Raw genomic sequence first — 23,371 nt, 5'->3', positions numbered from 1 at the left:
ATTTATGTCATTGCTGTTTTTAATTTTATTTCTGATATAGCTCTTTGAGTTTCCTTAAATTATTTGTTTTATGATCTAAATGTGACATAATCGGCTGCTGTAACACCATTTAGTATTGTTTCCCTTTTTTATCTTCCCCGTGCACCACTGTCCACACCACTACTTATACGGTTGAGAACCATAGTCGATGATATTCTACGTGTACACCGTTATTCCAACAAAATATGTAAGGTTGAGTAAACATCTAAAAGTGGGATTTACAGTAGTCAAAGAGCCGCGGGGCACATTTGGGGGCTGAGGGATGCCCACTTTTGAATAGTCCTCTTCTCAAACATAGACGATCTTTGAGCTGGATTTCATTTTCACTTCCTCTGCTGTATCTCCTCCTCCCCTTCCCCTCCCCTCCTCGTCCCCTCCACCCTTTTCTACGCGACTGATGCTGGAAACGAAACAAGAAACTTGAGGCGCGTGTGTGTGTGTGTGTGTGTGTGTGTGTGTGTGTGTGTGTGTGTCTGTGTGAGAGAGATTAGACGGCCCACCTGCTGCTATTCGGAAAGTGCAGATTTCCACTATATTTGCCTGCGCCGAACAGATGTCCAATAGTTAGAAATGTGGGTTCAGAAGACGAGCAAAGTACAATTTTTACACTGAACACAGAAGTTTCCATTAGGAAGTTGTTTTGCAGACTTACCAAAACTGCACCATTGATTAACATGATTAAAAACAGAATTGTATCTGCATATATATAGTAAATGATAATATTGGTTGTATATGCTTGTAAAAATAATGAAAGTGTATTAATTTGTATTATTGTAGTGATGTTAAAACCAAAGCTTTAGAATAAAAAACACACAAAGCAGCTATTCAAGCTGCAACGTGCACCCTTCCTACATCTTCAGATGAACACAGTCTGCCCCCTACATGGCCCTTTCTGTTTACAGCAAAGAGAAACCATAGTACAGTACAGGAACACAACATGAAGAACAAAGCACTGCTATTTGAACTAAATATATGCAAACGGTGACAGGAAGACGTTATGAACGTCAGGTAGCAGCCATCTGGACCAGCAGAGTCAGGGTTATCTCCCTCTGACACCCACACACACACGTGCAGCCTAGACTGGGGAGGGGTCTGATAAACTAATAGAGCAACATTAATACTTTAACAGCAAGACGTAGTGTACAAATAACCCATGTTCAATGTATTGAGACGTGCAGAGACAAGAGTGACAGCTGGAATGAAACATGGCACCTGATCGTCTGCACGCACAGAAAAAATAAATCTGTATTAGATGCACATTATCTGCGCGTGCACCAAGGGGTTAAATGTGTAACCACAATGCGAGTTCCTGGAATGGCGTGCCTCTGAAGCGCTGCTGATTCATTACACAGAGACGGCCCTCAGAACTGCGATACGCGCCTCTCTGGCGCCCTCTAGCGGCCACGCGCTCACATATTTCACCGCTGACCTCCAAAAGCTGTCCTCGTAAACTGTTAATCATTCACGTGAAATTGCTTTTGGACAATACTCCCAAAGCAAAGTACACAACCGGGTTCAACGGAAGGTTTATTGCCTCTATCGATCTGGATGTACGGACAGGAGAGTCAAGATGTTTTACAATCATAACTTCTGCAGTGCTTCCCTGCTGACGGATCATCCTGCTCACGATCAGAGTGAAAACAAAACGAGGAGCACAATGGAAATAAACTTTGCTTTATTGACTTTGTCTGTAATCGTATTCATTCCATCATCAATCCCAGCTCCATGTATGCAAGCATCCCTATAGTACAGAGGTAATGCAGTCCAAAAAGCAAGAACTACAGTAGATGTGTGACCACCTTAAAAGGTAAATAAGTATTCTAGATATTCTACTACAGTACTCACACTTATCATTATGATCATTATTAGAGTGTTGCTCAGCTCAGTGGATTTACAATCATCTCGGCTACAGTGAAACAACCTTTTGTGTTTTTTCATGTGATGAAGGCCTGATGTTTTATTTCACTTTGTGCATTCATTGCATTCACAAGCTGTTAAAAGGCAGACACATTGTACGTGGTAAACCCACTGCTTACCCTTTAACTATACAGTGTTACGTATCTGTAGTCAAATTAGAAGAAGTCTACATCTCCACCACCGTTGCTAATGTTTATGTGAGCAGTCGCTGAAGCAGGCCGAGTGAAAATGCATCCCTGGAAGCTGTCCCCACACCCGTAAGTACCTTTTCTGCAACACATGATAATAAAACATAGAATTAAAACTGGCTTAGACCAAACACTCAAAATAAAAATCATTAAAAAAAACAATTCAGGCTCCCCATAAACCGCACTGATCTGCTCCCTTTTACCCTAGTGTTGTTAATGCATGTGGGTTCTCCTTGAAGTCACAATAAAACTAATGCTGTCCTGTTTTACATGAGCTATGCAACGCAGAAATGTGACGCCTCCGAAGGTGAAATCGATGAAAATGGAATTAGCGATACCAGCACAGTCCCTTCTGACTCAAGCTTCCCACAGGCTAGTTAAAGGTAAAGACAATCCTATTTTTTGGGGAAGTAGAAGTCCTTGGTCAGCATCGAGACGATGCAGGGGATCTGCTTCTTGCCGCTATACCCGGGTAGGGTGGAGGCGGACTCAAAGCTCAGCGCCACCTTGCGGTTGACCCGGGTCATGATCTGCATCAGCTCCAGCTCTCCGCTGAAACGCAGCAGCATCTCGCACAGCGACTGCATGAACCACGACCCGTTCTGAGTGTTCCTCCACGAGTAGTAGCCTGCAGGACGGTTTGCTGTGTTAAACGCTCGTAAAACAAGGTGCACATGAACAACAAACGCACTCACGTCCTATCCGGGGGTTTCACGGCTTCCATCAGAAGTTACCTGGAGCGGTGGAATAAGCGTACAGGAAGTCGGCCTCCACAGGAATCCTCTCCGTCGTCTGCGCGTCGACACTGTCGGTCTCAAGGAGGGATCCCCCGTCCAGGTCTGACCCGCGGCACGCCTGGATCGGGTGACAAGGAAATCCAGGTGCACAAGGTAAATGTATTGCACATAGTCACTCAGCAGATTCTACGACAACATTATCATATCACCACTCTAACCACCGTTGTACGATCCACTGGCAGAGCTCCTTTGCTTTGTATTATCTATTTGTGCTACTATTCGTTAGTTTATTTGTCTGGGTCCCGACAAATTCTAATGTTGTATCACTTCACACCTGAATGAAGTGAATATAAAGCTGCAGGACAATCCAGTTCAGTTTTGTAAAATGAATACTTTATTTTAAGATGCACATTTAAAAAAAGCTTTCTGTTATGTATTTTACTTTTTTAATCCAGTTCTTATTTTACTTAAAAAGGAGAACAGATCATTTATTTATTATTAGACTTTGTATTATTTATAATTAGTTCAATTTGAAATCTGACAGTAAATATTGTTGAGATATTATTCAATTGAACTTTCTTTATTTCATTTGTCAGTCAGTAGTTGACTCCATACAGACGTTAATACAACTGTTGGCTGCATAATATATATATATATATATATATATATATATATATATATATATATATGTATATATATATATATATATATATATATATATATATATATATATATATATATATATATATATATATGTATATATATATATATATATATATATATATATATATATATATATATATATATATATATATATATAGACATTACTGCGATGTTCCGGACCTTTAATGAGGAAATTCTCTCCAAATGGACCTCGTTGAATTTGAACTGAATACCCCTGAGCTGGGGATGAACAGGTACGTGTGTGTGTGTGTGTGTGTGTGTGTGTGTGTGTGTGTGTGTGTGTGTGTGTGTGTGTGTGTGTGTGTGTGTGTGTGTGTGTGTGTGTGGTAACGTGGGTATATTTAAAGGGAAAATTGTATACACATATGTGGATGTTCATGTGTTGATGAAATATGTAGTGAATTAAAGCAGCAGATACCTCAGTGCAATGCATCCTGGTACATGTAGGCATGACTCAGCCTAACTCATTACAGCACGCACCGAGGAATGAATTGCTCCGACTGACTACATTTACCATCATCACGGACTGGACGTCCACATTAAAAGGAGCAGAACATTCCCGGTAACTCGCCTGTATGAAGAAGAGCTTGGGTTTCCCCACCAGACTCCTGCAGCGATCTCCTTTAAAGTACTTTGTCAGTTCTTCCAACTTTTCAAAGCCGTCCGTGCCGTATATCAGCCCCTCGTCTCCATGACTCAGCAACACACAGGCGAACGACGCACTGTCACCGTGGTCCTCCTTGGACACTAGAGACACAGAAGAACAGAGACTCTCTCATCAATGAGCATTCTCCTGAGGAAAGCGCTTTTAGCATCTAGCAGTTCAAGTTCTCCCGCTGAAAGAACATGCAGGTCCTTTCATGGATGGTTACTGAACACACCGACAGTTGTGAAGTTCATGAGTGGGTTTGGGAACCAAAGGGAAACCAAACTCAGACGCTGCCATCTAGTGGCCGCTGCATGCGCCTGTGTAAATGCAGCCAAAGCCACCTGATGATTGATAATCGAGAAGCAACGTTGGAACATTTCATTAAAGTGTTAACGTGACTGAGAGCAGTCAGTGCTTTTGCAAACTGATTGTAGTGTAACATGTTCTACAAACCACTTCAATACCACACAAAGATAAATCTAAAGGTAAGCAGATGGGGAGCATTCCACTTCAGCAGTGGAGACCTTGATGAATGACAGCCTGTAGTTCAGGTTACCTTTTTGCAGCAGTTGTCTCATCTGCCCCGTGGTCTGGTCGTTGGCCACGTTGACCTTATAGCCCAGCTTAGTGAAGGTCTTCATCGCATCGGCGGCATCCACATCCGTCCCGTTACGAGCGCTCATGTCTGGAGAGACGCAGAAAAAAAACCACAGGTTGCAGACAGACACAATACAACACGGGTTAGAGTTCAGACTGACGGACCTTTTCTGGCTCTGAAATGACAAAACACAACCGACTACCGTGACTCCTTTTGGTGAACTCAGTGAGGCAGAAACAGAGGTGGCGTGACTATGTCGAGGCTTTAATATGCATTCTTGAGAAACGGAAACTTTTCATCCAGTTATCATTATGCAATCTGTATTCAAAAATATGGAGAGGAGTTGTGGAGCGAGTATGACGATCGGATCCTTTTTCCTGACAGACATTACTACATTAACGTTGGCTGTGTTCCTTCCAGAGCCCCAGTAAACCACGACAGTGACAGTGATCAGCATCAAGACACCAAAACACTGAGACTGAAGCTGATTTTATTCTATTATTTACACCTGGGACATGTCAAAATGTCTTCTCTGGAAAAAGACCTCAGCTGTGGTCGAGTTGTGTTTTCCTAACCACTTTCCCTTCACCTCGATGGGAAGCGTCATGGAGGTCAAGGAGGGAATGTGAAGGAGAGTCCATGAGGATAGAGGAAAAGACCCCCGCAGTGCTAAGAGAATGATGCGACCTATTGCTGTGGGTCTGCCTTGTCTTTAAATGCTGCTGCAAGGAATTGTGGGACGGCATTATCTCCTTTTCTTTCATAAAGGATGGTCGACTTCGACCAGCTCTTATCATGGCCGCTAACCTTCATCAGCCAAAATAAAAAACCTCAGCCCTACTTTATCTCTCACAGCCTTTACTCAGAACCCTCAACACACAACATGGTGGAATCAGGAATGGAAGAAATGTGGAGAGCATGATGAGCTGTCACACTCGTGGACATCTTCTATTTGCTGGAGAACTCAAGCACCGACTAATGTCTTTTTAGAAGGTTATTACAGCTACAGAACATCTGTGCAGATGACCATGCCATGACAGACACAGATGTGTGTAGTTACTTGTGCTGCTGTGGAAGTTCTTATTGTTGATGATCAGGCAGGTTCCCATGCGGGGATAGTCCATGTTGTAGCGGTACGGGTCAGAGCCAGCTGTGTTACTGCTGAGGGCCGAGTCCATCTCCTCAGCTCTCCTGCTGCTGCCTTTGGGCTCTGCGTTTTGCCTGAACACACACACACACACACACACACACACAGAGATTTGTAGACACACACGGATTAGAAACCTGAAGAACTCGTTTCATCACATTGAACACATTTTTGAAGACAGCTCAGTGGTCTAAACTTGTTCACAGTCTTCCATGGAAGTCCTAACCATTCCTCTGGAATATCTCATTACACAAGGTGACTCATCAAAGCAGCATCATTCATGTTCCAAAAAACTGAATCAGTGCAGTAGACTCTTATGATTGAGCATAGGAGTAGGTCTTCAGCTCTTTCAAAATGACTTTCGACTTTATAGAAATGAAGGATGCTAATGGTTTTATAGCAAACTGAACAATGGACCGAGAAGTTAGAGAGAAGGAAAAGGCAGACACTTACATCTAGGAGTTTATATACAAAGGTGACCCCTTTAGTTTTTGCTGCACCTTTATCCCTGGTGCTCTACCTCATGTTCAATGGACAGAGCAGACATCACGGGTAATCGTAGTCATCAGTGTACATGAATTACCTCTTTGCAAAAAACTTCAGAGCATCCACAGTGTCCCCTCCACTCTGCACGTCTCCATCGTCGTGGAGCTCAGCCATGTTCCTGCAGGCCAATGATAAGAGCACATTTAAACTGTGACACCCATCTGGTGAAGGTGTAAACTCTTAAACAGCAACATGAGCTCAGGCTGATACTGGACTTTTGAGGCCGCTACAATAGTATAGTAATAGTATACAATAGTATAGTAATAAAAACTAATTATGATGAAATATCGGCCATAATAAAAAAGATTTGAATATATTGAACCCGTTAGAGAAACAACAATCCTGACATGGTTCCTTTAGCTTTGTGTTTGTTTACTTCTTTAGACAAAGAGAAGAAGAAAAAGAACAGGGCCGAGTTCAGGCCTACCCATGGTAGTTAGTCTCCCGGATCCAGCCAGAACACTCATTTAATATGTGGCGTTTGCTTTATGAACTTGCCTTTTATCCAGAGTAACCACGTATTACAGACATTTTTAACAGAATTGCATTAAACCCCATTGAGGGTGGCAGCAGGAGGCTGTCTGGAGAAATACATATGTTTTACATAAGTAATCCTTGAAATGCACTGCATGACTTTAAGAGATTTTAGTTTGTTTCTTTAAAAGACAAATATAGTCCACTTCTCATCATATTTGGTTCAGGTAATCTGACACAGAACGCTGAACTCACACAGCAGTCTTCAACCTCAGAGCAGGGCCATGGTGGGTTCAAAGTGACCACAGAGAGCAGACTACTTCCTCCTGGAGGTTGTTCACATCCTGCTTAGTCATGTTTACTGGGGTTAGTGCGGTTAACGCCCTGGATGGATTAAGACCTATAATACCTATAATCCATAACATATATTAGTATTAATATATTCCACCAAATATCTTGAACGTGCCATTCTACATAGAGTAACTGCCTATAACAGTGTTTGAGAGTGAAACACTTCATCAGGTATGTTTCACAATGATCTGGTGTTGGATTCCATTAGTTCAATAAATAACAATCAGTACGTTTATATTCATGTAAATATTTGTTCAATTTTGCTTTTATAAAGTTAGGAAAGTGATGTTTATTTCAGCCAGATGTTGCCTGATAGAATAACGATCCCTTCCACACAGTGAGGCGTACAGCGTTTTACCTAAACACCGGGTCCGTGCTCGGTACCGGTGTTTCCCTTCCGTGCAGTGCGTTGTGTTCACTTAACAGCAGCAGCTGTTTCCCGCCTCTGTCCGCACATTCACACACATGTTTGTACATGATTGTATAAGTGAGCACTACGTCACAGAAGAAATACATTTGAGGAAATATATATTTAAGGAAAGATCGCAACGTTCTGGATTCGAACTCTCTCCAGCAAAACGGTAACATATCAATAAACACTGGATCTTGATTAAATGTCAGCCATTCAGTGATTTATGCATCAAGTCACAACTCGTCAGTGTCGAGGGAACGTTTAGGTTTAGGGTGATCTGAAACGACTGTTACCTGGGGCGTACCGTCGATAGTCACGGTAGGGAAACACGTAGGTGTGACACCGGTACCGACACCCAAAGCCCAGGTACCGCTATCGGAACCGGGATTTAAACAGTCGGATAGGTTCATCCCTATTAAGACAGTGAGGAACGCCCAACAGTGTTAAACTATGATGTCACGTCAGCTCATAGCGAAACTCAATTGAGGAAGTAATAACATGTTTTATCAGCAGAGGTAGCTAGGTCAGCAAAAAGTAAATCATAGTGTTCAGAACCAACGCGAGTCACTGTTCATCAGTAACGTTAGCCTGCATTATAACCCACCTGTCTAACATACACGGCGTTACATTTAACATTTAACCACGTCTCGTGCAGGTTATCAGGTGTGACGTTACCGTTCACACACACTGCTCTTTGCACAAGAGGATTGTGGGAATATCGGTTCACAGGTGTGTTGTCTTTTAAAGCCAAACCGTAGCTGTCCTCTCCCGGAAGCACCATTAGATTACAACGCGAAACACTGACTAGCTCACGTTAATTTACACATGGAATAAACCGTCTAAATATAAGTAAGTTAACCTACCTTACCGGTAAAGGAAACTCTATCTATATATATATATATTCCCAAAATAGACATACCTCTTTTGACAGACAGTGGTAGAAATAGCCACGTATTGGTATTATGAAGTCCCCGTTCTTACTATTACTAGAAGGAAATGTCAAGTTGTTCAAAGTGCAGGTCCTGAAACTTTCAGCCAATCAGGGACGCTGCTCGCCGTGTGGGCGGGTCAATCCACAAAACACTCCAAGGGGAACTGACCAAGGGGAGCAGCTGATTGGCTAAGAAAACTGGCAGCGTTCCGACCAGTTCCTCGAGACGCTTAAATGTATTTAGAGAAACTGAAACTACAGTATTTGATACATATTTAATGCATCTATCGGAGAAAATTACAGAACTCATATACAAGGGAAAACAATTTGACTGCACACATTCAAAATCACCCAGAAATAGAACTTCTTACATTATTTTGTCAAGAAAAATGATTTTCTTTTTGCTTTCATTTATACTTACAGTATTGATTTTTATCTAGCAATGATCCAGGATGGGCAGGATTTGGGCTATATATACATAATGACTTCTGAACCACAACACTTAATCCAAAATGTGAAGGCGTTTTCTGTACTAGGCTTTAAAACAGCAGTATTGCTCTATGTAGTCTTTGAGTCTGTCTACATTCGGTGTGGGTGTGGGTATGGCATGGCGTACTATTTCAGAGTCTTCTTCTTCATCAGCTGTTTCTTGAGTGGGTTGTTGTTTACTCCCAGCTGATGCTTTGCTCCCTGAATATGCTTGGTCTCCAACAGCAGAGCAGGCAAGCTGGACGCCCCGTACTGGACGGGACGAGAGGAGGAAAGGAAGCAGTGCGTCACTATGGGAGGTTCACTGGAACGCTTTAAAGCATCAAATCAAGGTAACAGCAGGTGCATTGCCTCTATCGATCTGGATGTACGGACAGGAGAGTCAAGATGTTTTACAATAATAACTTCTGCAGTGCTTCCCTGCTGACGGATCATCCTGCTCACGATCCGAGTGGAGACAAAACAAAACGAGGAGCACAATGGAAATAAACTTTGCTTTATTGACTTTGTCTGTAATCGTATTCATTCCATCATCAATCCCAGCTCCATGTATGCAAGCATCCCTATAGTACAGAGGTAATGCAGTCCAAAAAGCAAGAACTACAGTAGATGTGTGACCACCTTAAAAGATAAATAAGTATTCTAGATATTCTACTACAGTACTCACACTTATCATTATGATCATTATTAGAGTGTTGCTCAGCTCAGTGGATTTACAATCATCTCGGCTACAGTGAAACAACCTTTTGTGTTTTTTCATGTGATGAAGGCCTGATGTTTTATTTCACTTTGTGCATTCATTGCATTCACAAGCTGTTAAAAGGCAGACACATTGTACGTGGTAAACCCACTGCTTACCCTTTAACTATACAGTGTTACGTATCTGTAGTCAAATTAGAAGAAGTCTACATCTCCACCACCGTTGCTAATGTTTATGTGAGCAGTCGCTGAAGCAGGCCGAGTGAAAATGCATCCCTGGAAGCTGTCCCCACACCCGTAAGTACCTTTTCTGCAACACATGATAATAAAACATAGAATTAAAACTGGCTTAGACCAAACACTCAAAATAAAAATCATTAAAAAAAACAATTCAGGCTCCCCATAAACCGCACTGATCTGCTCCCTTTTACCCTAGTGTTGTTAATGCATGTGGGTTCTCCTTGAAGTCACAATACAACTAATGCTGTCCTGTTTTACATGAGCTATGCAACGCAGAAATGTGACGCCTCCGAAGGTGAAATCGATGAAAATGGAATTAGCGATACCAGCACAGTCCCTTCTGACTCAAGCTTCCCACAGGCTAGTTAAAGGTAAAGACAATCTTATTTTTTGGGGAAGTAGAAGTCCTTGGTCAGCATGGAGACGATGCAGGGGATCTGCTTCTTGCCGCGTTCCTCCGGTTCGTTGGAGGTGGACTCAAAGCTCAGCGCCACCTTGCGGTTGACCCGGGTCATGATCTGCATCAGCTCCAGCTCTCCGCTGAAACGCAGCAGCATCTCGCACAGCGACTGCATGAACCACGACCCGGTCCGAGGGCTCCTCCACGAGTAGTAGCCTGCAGGACGGTTTGCTGTGTTAAACGCTCGTAAAACAAGGTGCACATGAACAACAAACGCACTCACGTCCTATCCGGGGGTTTCACGGCTTCCATCAGAAGTTACCTGGAGCGGTGGAATAAGCGTACAGGAAGTCGGCCTCCACAGGAATCCTCTCCGTCGTCTGCGCGTCGACACTGTCGGTCTCAAGGAGGGATCCCCCGTCCAGGTCTGACCCGCGGCACGCCTGGATCGGGTGACAAGGAAATCCAGGTGCACAAGGTAAATGTATTGCACATAGTCACTCAGCAGATTCTACGACAACATTATCATATCACCACTCTAACCACCGTTGTACGATCCACTGGCAGAGCTCCTTTGCTTTGTATTATCTATTTGTGCTACTATTCGTTAGTTTATTTGTCTGGGTCCCGACAAATTCTAATGTTGTATCACTTCACACCTGAATGAAGTGAATATAAAGCTGCAGGACAATCCAGTTCAGTTTTGTAAAATGAATACTTTATTTTAAGATGCACATTTAAAAAAGCTTTCTGTTATGTATTTGACTTTTTTAATCCAGTTCTTATTTTACTTAAAAAGGAGAACAGATCATTTATTTATTATTAGACTTTGTATTATTTATAATTAGTTCAATTTGAAATCTGACAGTAATTATTGTTGAGATATTATTCAATTGAATTTTCTTTATTTCATTTGTCAGTCAGTAGTTGACTGCATACAGACGTTAATACAACTGTTGGCTACATAATATATATATATATATATATATATATATATATATATATATATATATATATATATATATATATATAGACATTACTGCGATGTTCCAGACCTTTAATGAGGAAATTCTCTCCAAATGGACCTCGTTGCATTTGAACTGAATACCCCTGAGCTGGATGAACAGGTAGGTGTGTGTGTGTGTGTGTGTGTGTGTGTGTGTGTGTGTGTGTGTGTGTGTGTGTGTGTGTGTGTGTGTGTGTGTGTGTGTGTGTGTGTGTGTGTGTGTGTGTGTGGCACGCACCGAGGAATGAATTGCTCCGACTGACTACATTTACCATCATCACGGACTGGACGTCCACATTAAAAGGAGCAGAACATTCCCGGTAACTCGCCTGTATGAAGAAGAGCTTGGGTTTCCCCACCAGACTCCTGCAGCGATCTCCTTTAAAGTACTTTGTCAGTTCTTCCAACTTTTCAAAGCCGTCCGTGCCGTATATCAGCCCCTCGTCTCCATGACTCAGCAACACACAGGCGAACGACGCACTGTCACCGTGGTCCTCCTTGGACACTAGAGACACAGAAGAACAGAGACTCTCTCATCAATGAGCATTCTCCTGAGGAAAGCGCTTTTAGCATCTAGCAGTTTAAGTTCTCCCGCTGAAAGAACATGCAGGTCCTTTTACGGATGGTTACTGAACACACCGACAGTTGTGAAGTTCATGAGTGGGTTTGGGAACCAAAGAGAAACCAAACTATCCATTTTGATCTGCCAAACTTCGTCTCATTCACTTGCTTCTGTTGCTTTGGCGCATGTGAGGAAAGAACACATAGGCCAATAAAACGTTTGTCAATGTTATGAGATGCTAAGTCATAATTATGAGATGCTCAGTCATTATTTTGAGATAGTATCTCATTATAATGACTTACAGGATCTGACGGAAACAGGCTTCCATATTATGATATGAACATGGTTCATCGAGAGTTCAAATATATTATTGTAAAAGCTACATTAACAGCAATCTTGTAATGTGTTTAGCTGCAACAGTGGACTGATTAAAAGACTTTATAATGATATATAACATCTAACATTTACAAAAGTCACCAGTAATAGTTACCTTGTGTAGAATTGCATGTTGTTTTCATGGAAAGACTGGCGAGGGGATGAAGGGACCTGTGAGGAGATCGTCACTGAAGCGCATGCGCACTTCTAAACTCTATTTTTTTTTTTTCACTTCCACCCTCCCCCTTCCATAAGTGGCCGCTGCATGCGCCTGTGTAAACGCAGCCAACGCCACCTGATGATTGATAATCGAGAAGCAACGTTGGAACATTTCATTAAAGTGTTAACGTGACTGAGAGCAGTCAGTGCTTTTACAAACTGATTGTAGTGTAACATGTTCTACAAACCACTTCAATACCACACAAAGATAAATCTAAAGGTGAGCAGATGGGGAGCATTCCACTTCAGCAGTGGAGACCTTGATGAATGACAGCCTGTAGTTCAGGTTACCTTTTTGCAGCAGTTGTCTCATCTGCCCCGTGGTCTGGTCGTTGGCCACGTTGACCTTATAGCCCAGCTTAGTGAAGGTCTTCTTCGCATCGGTGGCATCCACATCCGTCCCGTCGCGAACACCCATGTCTGGAGAGACGCAGAAAAAACCACAGGTAGGAATGCAGCAGACAGACACAACACAACACGGGTTAGAGTTCAGACTGCCGGACCTTTTCTGGCTCTGAAATGACAAAACACAACCGACTACCGTGACTCCTTTTGGTGAACTCAGTGAGGCAGAAACAGAGGTGGCGTGACTATGTCGAGGCTTTAATATGCATTCTTGAGAAACGGAAACTTTTCATCCAGTTATCATTATGCAATCTGTATTCAAAAATATGGAGAGGAGTTGTGGAGCGAGTATGACGATCGGATCCTTTTTCCTGACAGACATTACTACATTAACGTTGGCTGTGTTCCTTCCAGAGCCCCAGTAAACCACGACAGTGACAGTGATCAGCATCAAGACACCAAAACACTGAGACTGAAGCTGATTTTATTCTATTATTTACACCTGGGACATGTCAAAATGTCTTCTCTGGAAAAAGACCTCAGCTGTGGTCGAGTTGTGTTTTCCTAACCACTTTCCCTTCACCTCGATGGGAAGCGTCATGGAGGTCAAGGAGAGAATGTGAAGGAGAGTCCATGAGGATAGAGGAAAAGACCCCCGCAGTGCTAAGAGAATGATGCGACCTATTGCTGTGGGTCTGCCTTGTCTTTAAATGCTGCTGCAAGGAATTGTGGGACGGCATTATCTCCTTTTCTTTCATAAAGGATGGTCGACTTCGACCAGCTCTTATCATGGCCGCTAACCTTCATCAGCCAAAATAAAAAACCTCAGCCCTACTTTATCTCTCACAGCCTTTACTCAGAACCCTCAACACACAACATGGTGGAATCAGGAATGGAAGAAATGTGGAGAGCATGATGAGCTGTCACACTCGTGGACATCTTCTATTTGCTGTAGAACTCAAGCACCGACTAATGTCTTTTTAGAAGGTTATTACAGCTACAGAACATCTGTGCAGATGACCATGCCATGACAGACACAGATGTGTGTAGTTACTTGTGCTGCTGTGGAAGTTCTTATTGTTGATGATCAGGCAGGTTCCCATGCGGGGATAGTCCATGTTGTAGCAGTACGTGTCAGAGCCAGCTGTGTTACTGCTGAGGGCCGAGTCCATCTCCTCAGCTCTCCTGCTGCTGCCTTTGGGCTCTGCGTTTTGCCTGAACACAAACACACACACACACACACACACACACACACACACACACACACACACACACACAGAGATTTGTAGACACACACGGATTAGAAACCTGAAGAACTCGTTTCATCACATTGAACACATTTTTGAAGACAGCTCAGTGGTCTAAACTTGTTCACAGTCTTCCATGGAAGTCCTAACCATTCCTCTGGAATATCTCATTACACAAGGTGACTCATCAAAGCAGCATCATTCATGTTCCAAAAAACTGAATCAGTGCAGTAGACTCTTATGATTGAGCATAGGAGTAGGTCTTCAGCTCTTTCAAAATGACTTTCGACTTTATAGAAATGAAGGATGCTAATGGTTTTATAGCAAACTGAACAATGGACCGAGAAGTTAGAGAGAAGGAAAAGGCAGACACTTACATCTAGGAGTTTATATACAAAGGTGACCCCGTTAGCTTTGCTGCACCTTTATCCCTGGTGCTCTACCTCATGTTCAATGGACAGAGCGGACATCACGGGTAATCGTAGTCATCATTAATTACCTCTTTGCAAAAAACTTCAGAGCATCCACAGTGTCCCCTCCACTCTGCACGTCTCCATCGTCGTGGAGCTCAGCCATGTTCCTGCAGGCCAATGATAAGAGCACATTTAAACTGTGACACCCATCTGGTGAAGGTGTAAACTCTTAAACAGCAACATGAGCTCAGGCTGATACTGGACTTTTGAGGCCGCTACAATAGTATAGTAATAGTATACAATAGTATAGTAATAAAAACTAATTATGGAGAAATATCGGGCATAATAAAAAGATTTGAATATATTGAACCCGTTAGAGAAACAACAATCCTGACATGGTTCCTTTAGCTTTGTGTTTGTTTACTTCTTTAGACAAAGAGAAGAAGAAAAAGAACAGGGCCGAGTTCAGGCCTACCCATGGTAGTTAGTCTCCCGGATCCAGCCAGAACACTCATTTAATATGTGGCGTTTGCTTTATGAACTTGCCTTTTATCCAGAGTAACCACGTATTACAGACATTTTTAACAGAATTGCATTAAACCCCATTGAGGGTGGCAGCAGGAGGCTGTCTGGAGAAATACATATGTTTTACATAAGGAATCCTTGAAATGCACTGCATGACTTTAAGAGATTTTAGTTTGTTTCTTTAAAAGACAAATATAGTCCACTTCTCATCATATTTGGTTCAGATAATCTGACACAGAACGCTGAACTCACACAGCAGTCTTCAACCTCAGAGCAGGGCCATGGTGGGTTCAAAGTGACCACAGAGAGCAGACTACTTCCTCCTGGAGGTTGTTCACATCCTGCTTAGTCATGTTTACTGGGGTTAGTGCGGTTAACGCCCTGGATGGATTAAGACCTATAATACCTATAATCCATAACATATATTAGTATTAATATATTCCACCAAATATCTTGAACGTGCCATTCTACATAGAGTAACTGCCTATAACAGTGTTTGAGAGTGAAACACTTCATCAGGTATGTTTCACAATGATCTGGTGTTGGATTCCATTAGTTCAATAAATAACAATCAGTACGTTTATATTCATGTAAATATTTGTTCAATTTTGCTTTTATAAAGTTAGGAAAGTGATGTTTATTTCAGCCAGATGTTGCCTGATAGAATAACGATCCCTTCCACACAGTGAGGCGTACAGCGTTTTACCTAAACACCGGGTCCGTGCTCGGTACCGGTGTTTCCCTTCCGTGCGTGCGTTGTGTTCACTTAACAGCAGCAGCTGTTTCCCGCCTCTGTCCGCACATTCACACACATGTTGCTGGAGCCACATCTCAGATCCATTGCGGGGAATATGATTGTACAAGTGAGCACTACGTCACAGCCACTTATGAAGAAATATATATTTAAGGAAAGATCGCAACGTTCTGGATTCGAACTCTCTCCAGCAAAACGGTAACATATCAATAAACACTGGATCTTGATTAAATGTCAGCCATTCAGTGATTTATGCATCAAGTCACAACTCGTCAGTGTCGAGGGAACGTTTAGGTTTAGGGTGATCTGAAACGACTGTTACCTGGGGCGTACCGTCGATAGTCACGGTAGGGAAACACGTAGGTGTGACACCGGTACCGACACCCAAAGCCCAGGTACCGCTATCGGAACCGGGATTTAAACAGTCGGATAAGTTCATCCCTATTAAGACAGTGAGGAACGCCCAACAGTGTTAAACTATGATGTCACGTCAGCTCATAGCGAAACTCAATTGAGGAAGTAATAACATGTTTTATCAGCAGAGGTAGCTAGGTCAGCAAAAAGTAAATCATAGTGTTCAGAACCAACGCGAGTCACTGTTCATCAGTAACGTTAGCCTGCATTATAACCCACCTGTCTAACATACACGGCGTTACATTTAACATTTAACCACGTCTCGTGCAGGTTATCAGGTGTGACGTTACCGTTCACACACACTGCTCTTTGCACAAGAGGATTGTGGGAATATCGGTTCACAGGTGTGTTGTCTTTTAAAGCCAAACCGTAGCTGTCCTCTCCCGGAAGCACCATTAGATTACAACGCGAAACACTGACTAGCTCACGTTAATTTACACATGGAATAAACCGTCTAAATATAAGTAAGTTAACCTACCTTACCGGTAAAGGAAACTCTATCTATATATATATTCCCAAAATAGACATACCTCTTTTGACAGACAGTGGTAGAAATAGCCACGTATTGGTATTATGAAGTCCCCGTTCTTACTATTACTAGAAGGAAATGTCAAGTTGTTCAAAGTGCAGGTCCTGAAACTTTCAGCCAATCAGGGACGCTGCTCGCCGTGTGGGCGGGTCAATCCACAAAACACTCCAAGGGGAACTGACCAAGGGGAGCAGCTGATTGGCTAAGAAAACTGGCAGCGTTCCGACCAGTTCCTCAAGACGCTTAAATGTATTTAGAGAAACTGAAACTACAGTATTTGATACATATTTAATGCATCTATCGGAGAAAATTACAGAACTCATATACAAGGGAAAACAATTTGACTACACACATTCAAAATCACCCAGAAATAGAACTTCTTACATTATTTTGTCAAGAAAAATGATTTTTGTTTTGCATTCATTTATACTTACAGTATTGATTTTTATCTAGCAATGATCCAGGATGGGCAGGATTTGGGGTATATACATAATGACTTCTGAACTACAACACTTAATCCAAAATGTGAAGGCGTTTTCTGTACTAGGCTTTAAAACGGCCGTATTATTGCTCTATGTGCATGTCTAAATGTCTATTTCCAATTCTTCTTCTTCATCAGCTGTTTCTTGAGTGGGTTGTTGTTTACTCCCAGCTGATGCTTTGCTCCCTGAATATGCTTGGTCTCCAACAGCAGAGCAGGCAAGCTGGACGCCCCGTACTGGACGGGACGAGAGGAGGAAAGGAAGCAGTGCGTCACTATGGGAGGTTCACTGGAACGCTTTAAAGCATCAAATCAAGGTAACGGTAGTTTGTGTTGCTAAAGTTGTACCTAAGGCTAAGACACACAGATAACCAGACAATAATCAGGTTATGATTTCCATTATTTCTAAGGTCAATATTCATTTCATGGGACTTGAGAGAGAGTGTGTGAGTGTGTGTGTATACCATTTCCTTTTCTTTGGGGTGTTTGTGTCGGTAGACCAGATATTGTCTGTTGAGCTCTCTGATGTCATGCAGAAAGGCGTGGCCTCGTCTCAGATCGGCCAACCGGACTTCAAGTTGAGCTTCCTCCTTTTCTAGCAACCACGCCTGCCTCTCTGCCCTGACCGACCACACACAGCGTAAAGGTCATTGTGGTTTACAGCATGTTTAAGTAGGCTGGGGATCATAGGTTATTAATCATAGTTTTTAACACTGAAAATACATTTTTTTAAGTGTCAATAGTGCATCTAATTGTCAACCCCTGTGGATGTTTGGATGACTAAATATATTTTGAGTTTACAGACAGTAAATATCTTACAGTAAACTGAGTTTGTAGAACAGTAAACTGGTGTGTGTTGTGCATCTGGACCTCCTCTCACCTCATCTGCTCATGCTTGGCTTCCAGCAGTCTCTGTGTCTTTGTGCGGATCGAAGAACCCACCTGACACATGCGCACACAAACACCAACGGGACCGAAAGCAAAAGTAAGTACAGTGCTGCCATGAAGCGGCCCGGTGTTATGTAACATGACTAAGAAGCTCTGTGAGGCTGTACGCTGGTGCTGTGAGCTAATACATGCTAACATGTTCACAGTGACATCGCTAGTATTTGTTCACCAAACAAAGTAGAGGAGAAATCATAGCTTTGAGCGGACGATGGTGCTGGTAGAAAAGTCAGAGCATCACCTAACTCATGATCATTCATCCCGAGGGGGAAATACATTGTCTGCACCAAATGTCATGGCACCCCATCCAATAGTAGTGGAGACGTTCCAGTCAAAACCACGAACCACAACCTCCTGGTGGCACTCGAGGAAAAGTCAGGGCTCACTCAAAAGTGAGAAGAATTCACTTTTTCTGGTGAATATGAATGTCTGTGCGAAATTCATCCAATAGTCGTTGAGATATTTCAGTGTTCAACGACCGGCCGATAAGAGTGCTAAAACACGGACATGAGTCAGCAATTTAGGCACTCCCGGTTCTCTCATCTCGAAGTCAAAGTGATCGTTCAAAGTGTTTTGGGGAGATGGCTGAAACAAGGTCCGTGGTTAACACAAGAACTTTTTCTGCTGTGATATAAAATATGTCAATAAATAGCCCTCTTATGAATTTTGAAGCTTTTTGTTATGTCTTAAAAAAGGCGGCTGCTAACAAGTGGCTAAACGAGACCACAAAACGTTGTTTACTCGCGCTGAAGATCAAAACATTTCAGTGAACGCGTGTTTGTCACAGAGATTCTTTTCTGAATTGATCCAAAATGCAATGATACAAAGCCATTGGCTTTTAGTGGAGGGAACCCAGTGAGACGCTAACCTGCGCGGTTAGCCTCCAAACACACAGAATCCCTGTGTCGCTCTATTCCCATCCCTAAAGCCTGGAGCATGGTGGGTTGCCATAGTTACCTTGGCATTTTCTCTTTTTAGAATCTTGAACTCCTTTAAAGACGAGATCTGGAAGAGAAGAAGACACCAGAGAACAGACATGTCCGGTTTGAATCAGTATTATTCACTTCTGTTATCATATGTAGGATCACATTCATTGTGGACTAAATCAACACCATGATGATGTCATAGCGGCTTATTTTGGGGGGGGGGGAAACTTTGGGAAAAGGTGGTTATAAGCACTAAACTATATTTGTATCCTAATTAAGTCGAGTGTTTTTCTCTCTTCTGGTGAACAAAAGTAAATCTGAATCTCTAAATGTCACAAAAGTAAATAGAAGAGGTAAAGTCTGACCTTTTCTAACAGCTGCTCTTCCACATTGGAGGAGAAAGAATCAACAGCCTGTTTGACTGCTTTAGACTCCACAGACTCTCTGAAACACACACACACACAAATGTAACCTGTGAATAGAGTAGTTGTCATGGTGTGGGTTAGAGCTCAGGCTACTTGTGTGGATGTCCTAGTTCACCTGTACTGGTCACAGAAGTCCAGGAAGGCCTCCAGCACCACCTCTGGCTCTGTCCCTCCCCCACCACGTCTCTTCCTCCTCTGCTGGTCTCTGGTGGCCTTCTCTGGTCCTGCAGACGCACTGCCTTCACGTGAGAGGTTTTGTGGTTCAAAGTTCAACAAGACGAAGGATAGTTCCTTCACACAGAGTTCAAACACATGCTTGAAGGGACTCTTTAGTTCTCTCCCCTCACCTGAAGAAGAAGTTCTAGACTTTCTGCCTCTGACCAAACTTAAAACCGTGGCCTTCTTTGGACTTGGGATCTGAGTAAACAACATAAAGACAAAGACAGAGTTCAAATGAACGGCACATTCCTGTGGATGCTAGGCTCTGCTGCCGGTAGTCCTCACCCAACTCCCATCTTCATCCCCCTCCTCCTCCTCCTCCTCCTCCTCAGAGGACAGCACTCTCTTATAGGCAGGGTCAGCTTTCTCCTGCAATAAAAACAAACATGTTCTTAACCAGTCATACAGGAAGTCGCTATGATCTTATTAGCATAACTGTGGTATACTATAGACGCCACGCTTGTTGTTGGAGACTTTTCATTCTTCACTTCCTTACCTGTGGCGCAGCGTCACCGGACACTCCACTTCCTGTTTCACGCTCTGTCTTCTTGCCTTTCTTGGTCTGCTGATTTTCCACCGGCCTTCTTGGGACACAGAGACAAGATTAATAATTTGATGGGAACACAGAATATTAGCTCTCAGAATAGAAACAGTATGAGCCACACCACCGTTTCTGCAAGCTGCCCCCTCGACGGACCCTTTACTCCAATTCCTGCTCCACGTTCCGGACCCTTTGGACCCGACTCATTGTCATGACAATTCTTTTGTTTGTCTTTTTTATTGTACTTGTGATTGTCTTTCTAAATCGTCTCTCTTTACCTTTCTTCTGTTTTTACTATAAGTTTTTTTTTTTGTGGCGTTTTCGTATATATATATATATACTGTATATATGTATACATACAGTATATATATATATATATATATATATATATATATACACACACACACACACACACATATATACAGTATATATATATATATATATACACACACACACACACACACACACACACACACACACACACACACACACACACACACACACACACACACACACACACACACACACACACACACACACACACACACACACACACACACACACACACATATGGCCATGTGTAATTATTCCCTTCAAATGGGTTTATTTGTCCCTTGCTTTGGGGGTCAGTTATGAACGTATGAGTGTATGAATGTGTCTTGTATATTAGTTGACATGTTGGTATGTGTATATAGATCTCTATTCAGTATCACAGCTGTGTATCTTTCCTATTCAAGCCGATCTGTTACGTATCTCGATACACGGTGTGTGAAACGTACGGTTACCCATGTATCGACTCATTACAGATCGATACAGCATTACTTTGATACCATCCGATTCACTAGTCACTTTGATATTTAATGACAATAATATTTCATTTGCCTTACATCTGTAATGATGATGTCATGTAAATACTCAGTAGGAAACTGTACTTATTTTTTATATTAGTATTTGTGTAATGAATACTATTTGGTTCAATAACATGTCAGACATTCTTTAAAAGAATGTCTTTAAAGACCAATCTCATCATCATGGTCTCTGTGGAAGGTTTGTCATCATCATGGCAGACTGGAAAGGGACCTCTGTGAGCTCACCTCGTCCCTCCAGTACTTCTCCTGCTCCTCTTTCTCTTCTCCTCTTCCTCCTCCTCCTTCTCCTTCTCTCCGTCCCTCTCCGTCTCCTTCCTCTTCACGGCAGCTCCGCGCTGTTTTACAGCGGTCTTCGCCGTCTGAGGAGCTTCCTTCCTCCCGGCTTTGCCTCCGCTCCTCTGATCCTCCTCTGGGACGTTCAAATCTTCCTCCACGGCCGTGCTGTGCAGAGGGTTACCTTGTAAGCGAGACAGACAGTTATCTGGTCAGCACAATGTTGGTGGTTTAACATCAAGCTAGATTCTGGAAACAAAGCGACCGCGAATAAACTGAGGAAGAAAGGAAGAAACAAGCATGAATGTTACTGTGAAATCTGCTTTTCTTCAAGACCCACGGAGACATAATGACCCAGACATGGATCGTGATCTCGCCTACAGTGTAATAAACTGACCATGATTCTGCTGCAGTCCCTCGAGGAAGCTAGCTTTGTCTATAGAGGACAGGTTGGGAGAATCCATCTGATCATTAGATGAGCCTTTCTGAATTCAAACACAACAGAGAAAACAATTCAAGTTCCATAGTTTACAGTCGATCACGCTTTCTTTATACAACAAGGTGTAATAACACGATTACAGGCATACTGTTGCATTTCACTGAGAGAAGAAAAACTCAGCTGACAAGGGAATGACCCGTTTCTATCCCTTTAGTACTGTTCTCACAAATCACAGTGCACTTCAATGTGAATGGTGCAAATGCTACAGTGACCAACTCACCCGACTCTGCTGTTGTGGCACTGTGAGCACTTTGGCTCTTCTGCCCTTTTTGGCACTGTGGAAACAAAGACAGGGGCATTTTTTCATCTTCATCATCATCCTCCTCCTCCTCCTCCTCCTCCTCCAAACAAATGACTCTGGTCCCTAGTTAGCATTAAACTTCAATCTAGCTTCTCTACCATTCGGTATGCTTACACACTATATAACACAACTTGAAACAAAGGCCAACGCTATGCTAGTTTGACGACGTTATTGCTCACGTTACTGAGTGTCGGTTGCGAACAGCACAAAGCTATAAGCAAGTTGTGCTTTAGCTGCGTTACGTTATAAGGTCAGCAGGCCAACGTCGTATCGTTACTTAACGGTATGTTGTCAGACTTTTAAATGAAATGTGACTTTACCAACATAAGAAAGAGTGGCGTGTGTTACAGATATGGGTTCATACATGGGTTAGATTATAACTTAAAATGTATATTTCTCACCTCATTTGGAACAAGTAGCAAACACGTTTGTTTTGAACAGTTTTGAAAACTCCGTAGCTCGAATTGGAAAGAAGCAGCTTCCCGCAAAATGATTCAAGTTCCGGACTGTACCATTCCAGAAATACAGGGGTGTGAGATGGTACAATTTATAATGAAGAAAACGTGACCTCCCAAAATGAGTTTATGTGGATGAATCAAAACGTTTTAGCATTCATTTTACGGTGATATAGTCTGGATGTAGTTTACCTTTATTAAATATTTCTAAGATAGTAAAAACAGCTTCCCCGAGCAGATCCTACGGAGAGCGAAAGGGTTCAGTATCTGCTCTGAGGATCTTTTTTTAAGCGAACAAAGTGAAACAGAAAAGCAGCAGTAAAATTAATGTTCATAAAAATACCTTAAATACAACTACAACAACAGTAGTTTCAGGACCTAGGAATACATGTTTTTAATTTTTGTTAATTAATGTCGTGCATATAAACAATACAATCTATACTAAATAAAATATATTAGGATAAAAAATGTCCTGGTCTCATAGATACCATGTATATACCAATCCCTGGAGTAAATATGAGACTCACTAAAACGTAACTACATCTTT

At 42.4% G+C, this 23,371-nt stretch overlaps 3 protein-coding genes across 5 annotated transcripts; all 3 read right to left on the bottom strand.

Moving 5' to 3' along the window:
• Positions 1-1,692: 1,692 nt before the first annotated feature.
• LOC306702020 (caspase-3-like) lies at positions 1,693-8,756 on the bottom strand. Its single transcript, XM_079167503.1, has 7 exons — positions 8,662-8,756; positions 6,543-6,623; positions 5,873-6,033; positions 4,771-4,899; positions 4,137-4,312; positions 2,879-2,999; positions 1,693-2,772 (listed from the first exon to the last, which is right to left on the bottom strand). Exons 2-7 carry the CDS (start codon positions 6,617-6,619, stop codon positions 2,540-2,542), a joined length of 897 nt encoding a protein of 298 aa, XP_079023629.1. The 5' UTR covers positions 6,620-6,623; positions 8,662-8,756; the 3' UTR covers positions 1,693-2,539.
• Positions 8,757-9,642: 886 nt separating this feature from the next.
• On the bottom strand, positions 9,643-16,989 carry LOC306702021 (caspase-3-like). Its single transcript, XM_079167504.1, has 7 exons — positions 16,892-16,989; positions 14,755-14,835; positions 14,063-14,223; positions 12,955-13,083; positions 11,837-12,012; positions 10,824-10,944; positions 9,643-10,717 (listed from the first exon to the last, which is right to left on the bottom strand). The coding sequence occupies exons 2-7, from the start codon at positions 14,829-14,831 to the stop codon at positions 10,485-10,487; spliced, it is 897 nt and encodes a 298-aa protein (XP_079023630.1). The 5' UTR covers positions 14,832-14,835; positions 16,892-16,989; the 3' UTR covers positions 9,643-10,484.
• A 210-nt stretch (positions 16,990-17,199) lies between these two features.
• cenpu (centromere protein U) lies at positions 17,200-22,862 on the bottom strand. Of its 3 annotated transcripts, none has more exons than XM_079167497.1 (13): positions 22,771-22,862; positions 22,289-22,343; positions 21,967-22,054; positions 21,522-21,753; positions 20,383-20,470; positions 20,172-20,255; positions 20,015-20,084; positions 19,783-19,906; positions 19,608-19,686; positions 19,274-19,321; positions 18,252-18,313; positions 17,836-17,992; positions 17,200-17,608 (listed from the first exon to the last, which is right to left on the bottom strand). In XM_079167497.1, the coding sequence occupies exons 1-13, from the start codon at positions 22,773-22,775 to the stop codon at positions 17,483-17,485; spliced, it is 1,218 nt and encodes a 405-aa protein (XP_079023623.1). In that variant the 5' UTR covers positions 22,776-22,862; the 3' UTR covers positions 17,200-17,482. The 3 variants fall into 3 exon arrangements, with proteins under 3 accessions (XP_079023623.1, XP_079023625.1, XP_079023624.1); XM_079167499.1 differs by having other exon boundaries at positions 19,783-19,891; XM_079167498.1 differs by having other exon boundaries at positions 20,383-20,467.
• Positions 22,863-23,371: the final 509 nt, after the last annotated feature.

The sequence above is a fragment of the Pholis gunnellus genome, assembly GCF_910591455.1.
Source record: "Pholis gunnellus genome assembly, chromosome: 10".
In the NCBI taxonomy this organism is placed as follows: domain Eukaryota; kingdom Metazoa; phylum Chordata; class Actinopteri; order Perciformes; family Pholidae; genus Pholis; species Pholis gunnellus.
The sequence above is the reverse complement of the archived record's forward strand: the minus strand, read 5'-3'. Positions and strand labels throughout refer to the sequence as shown.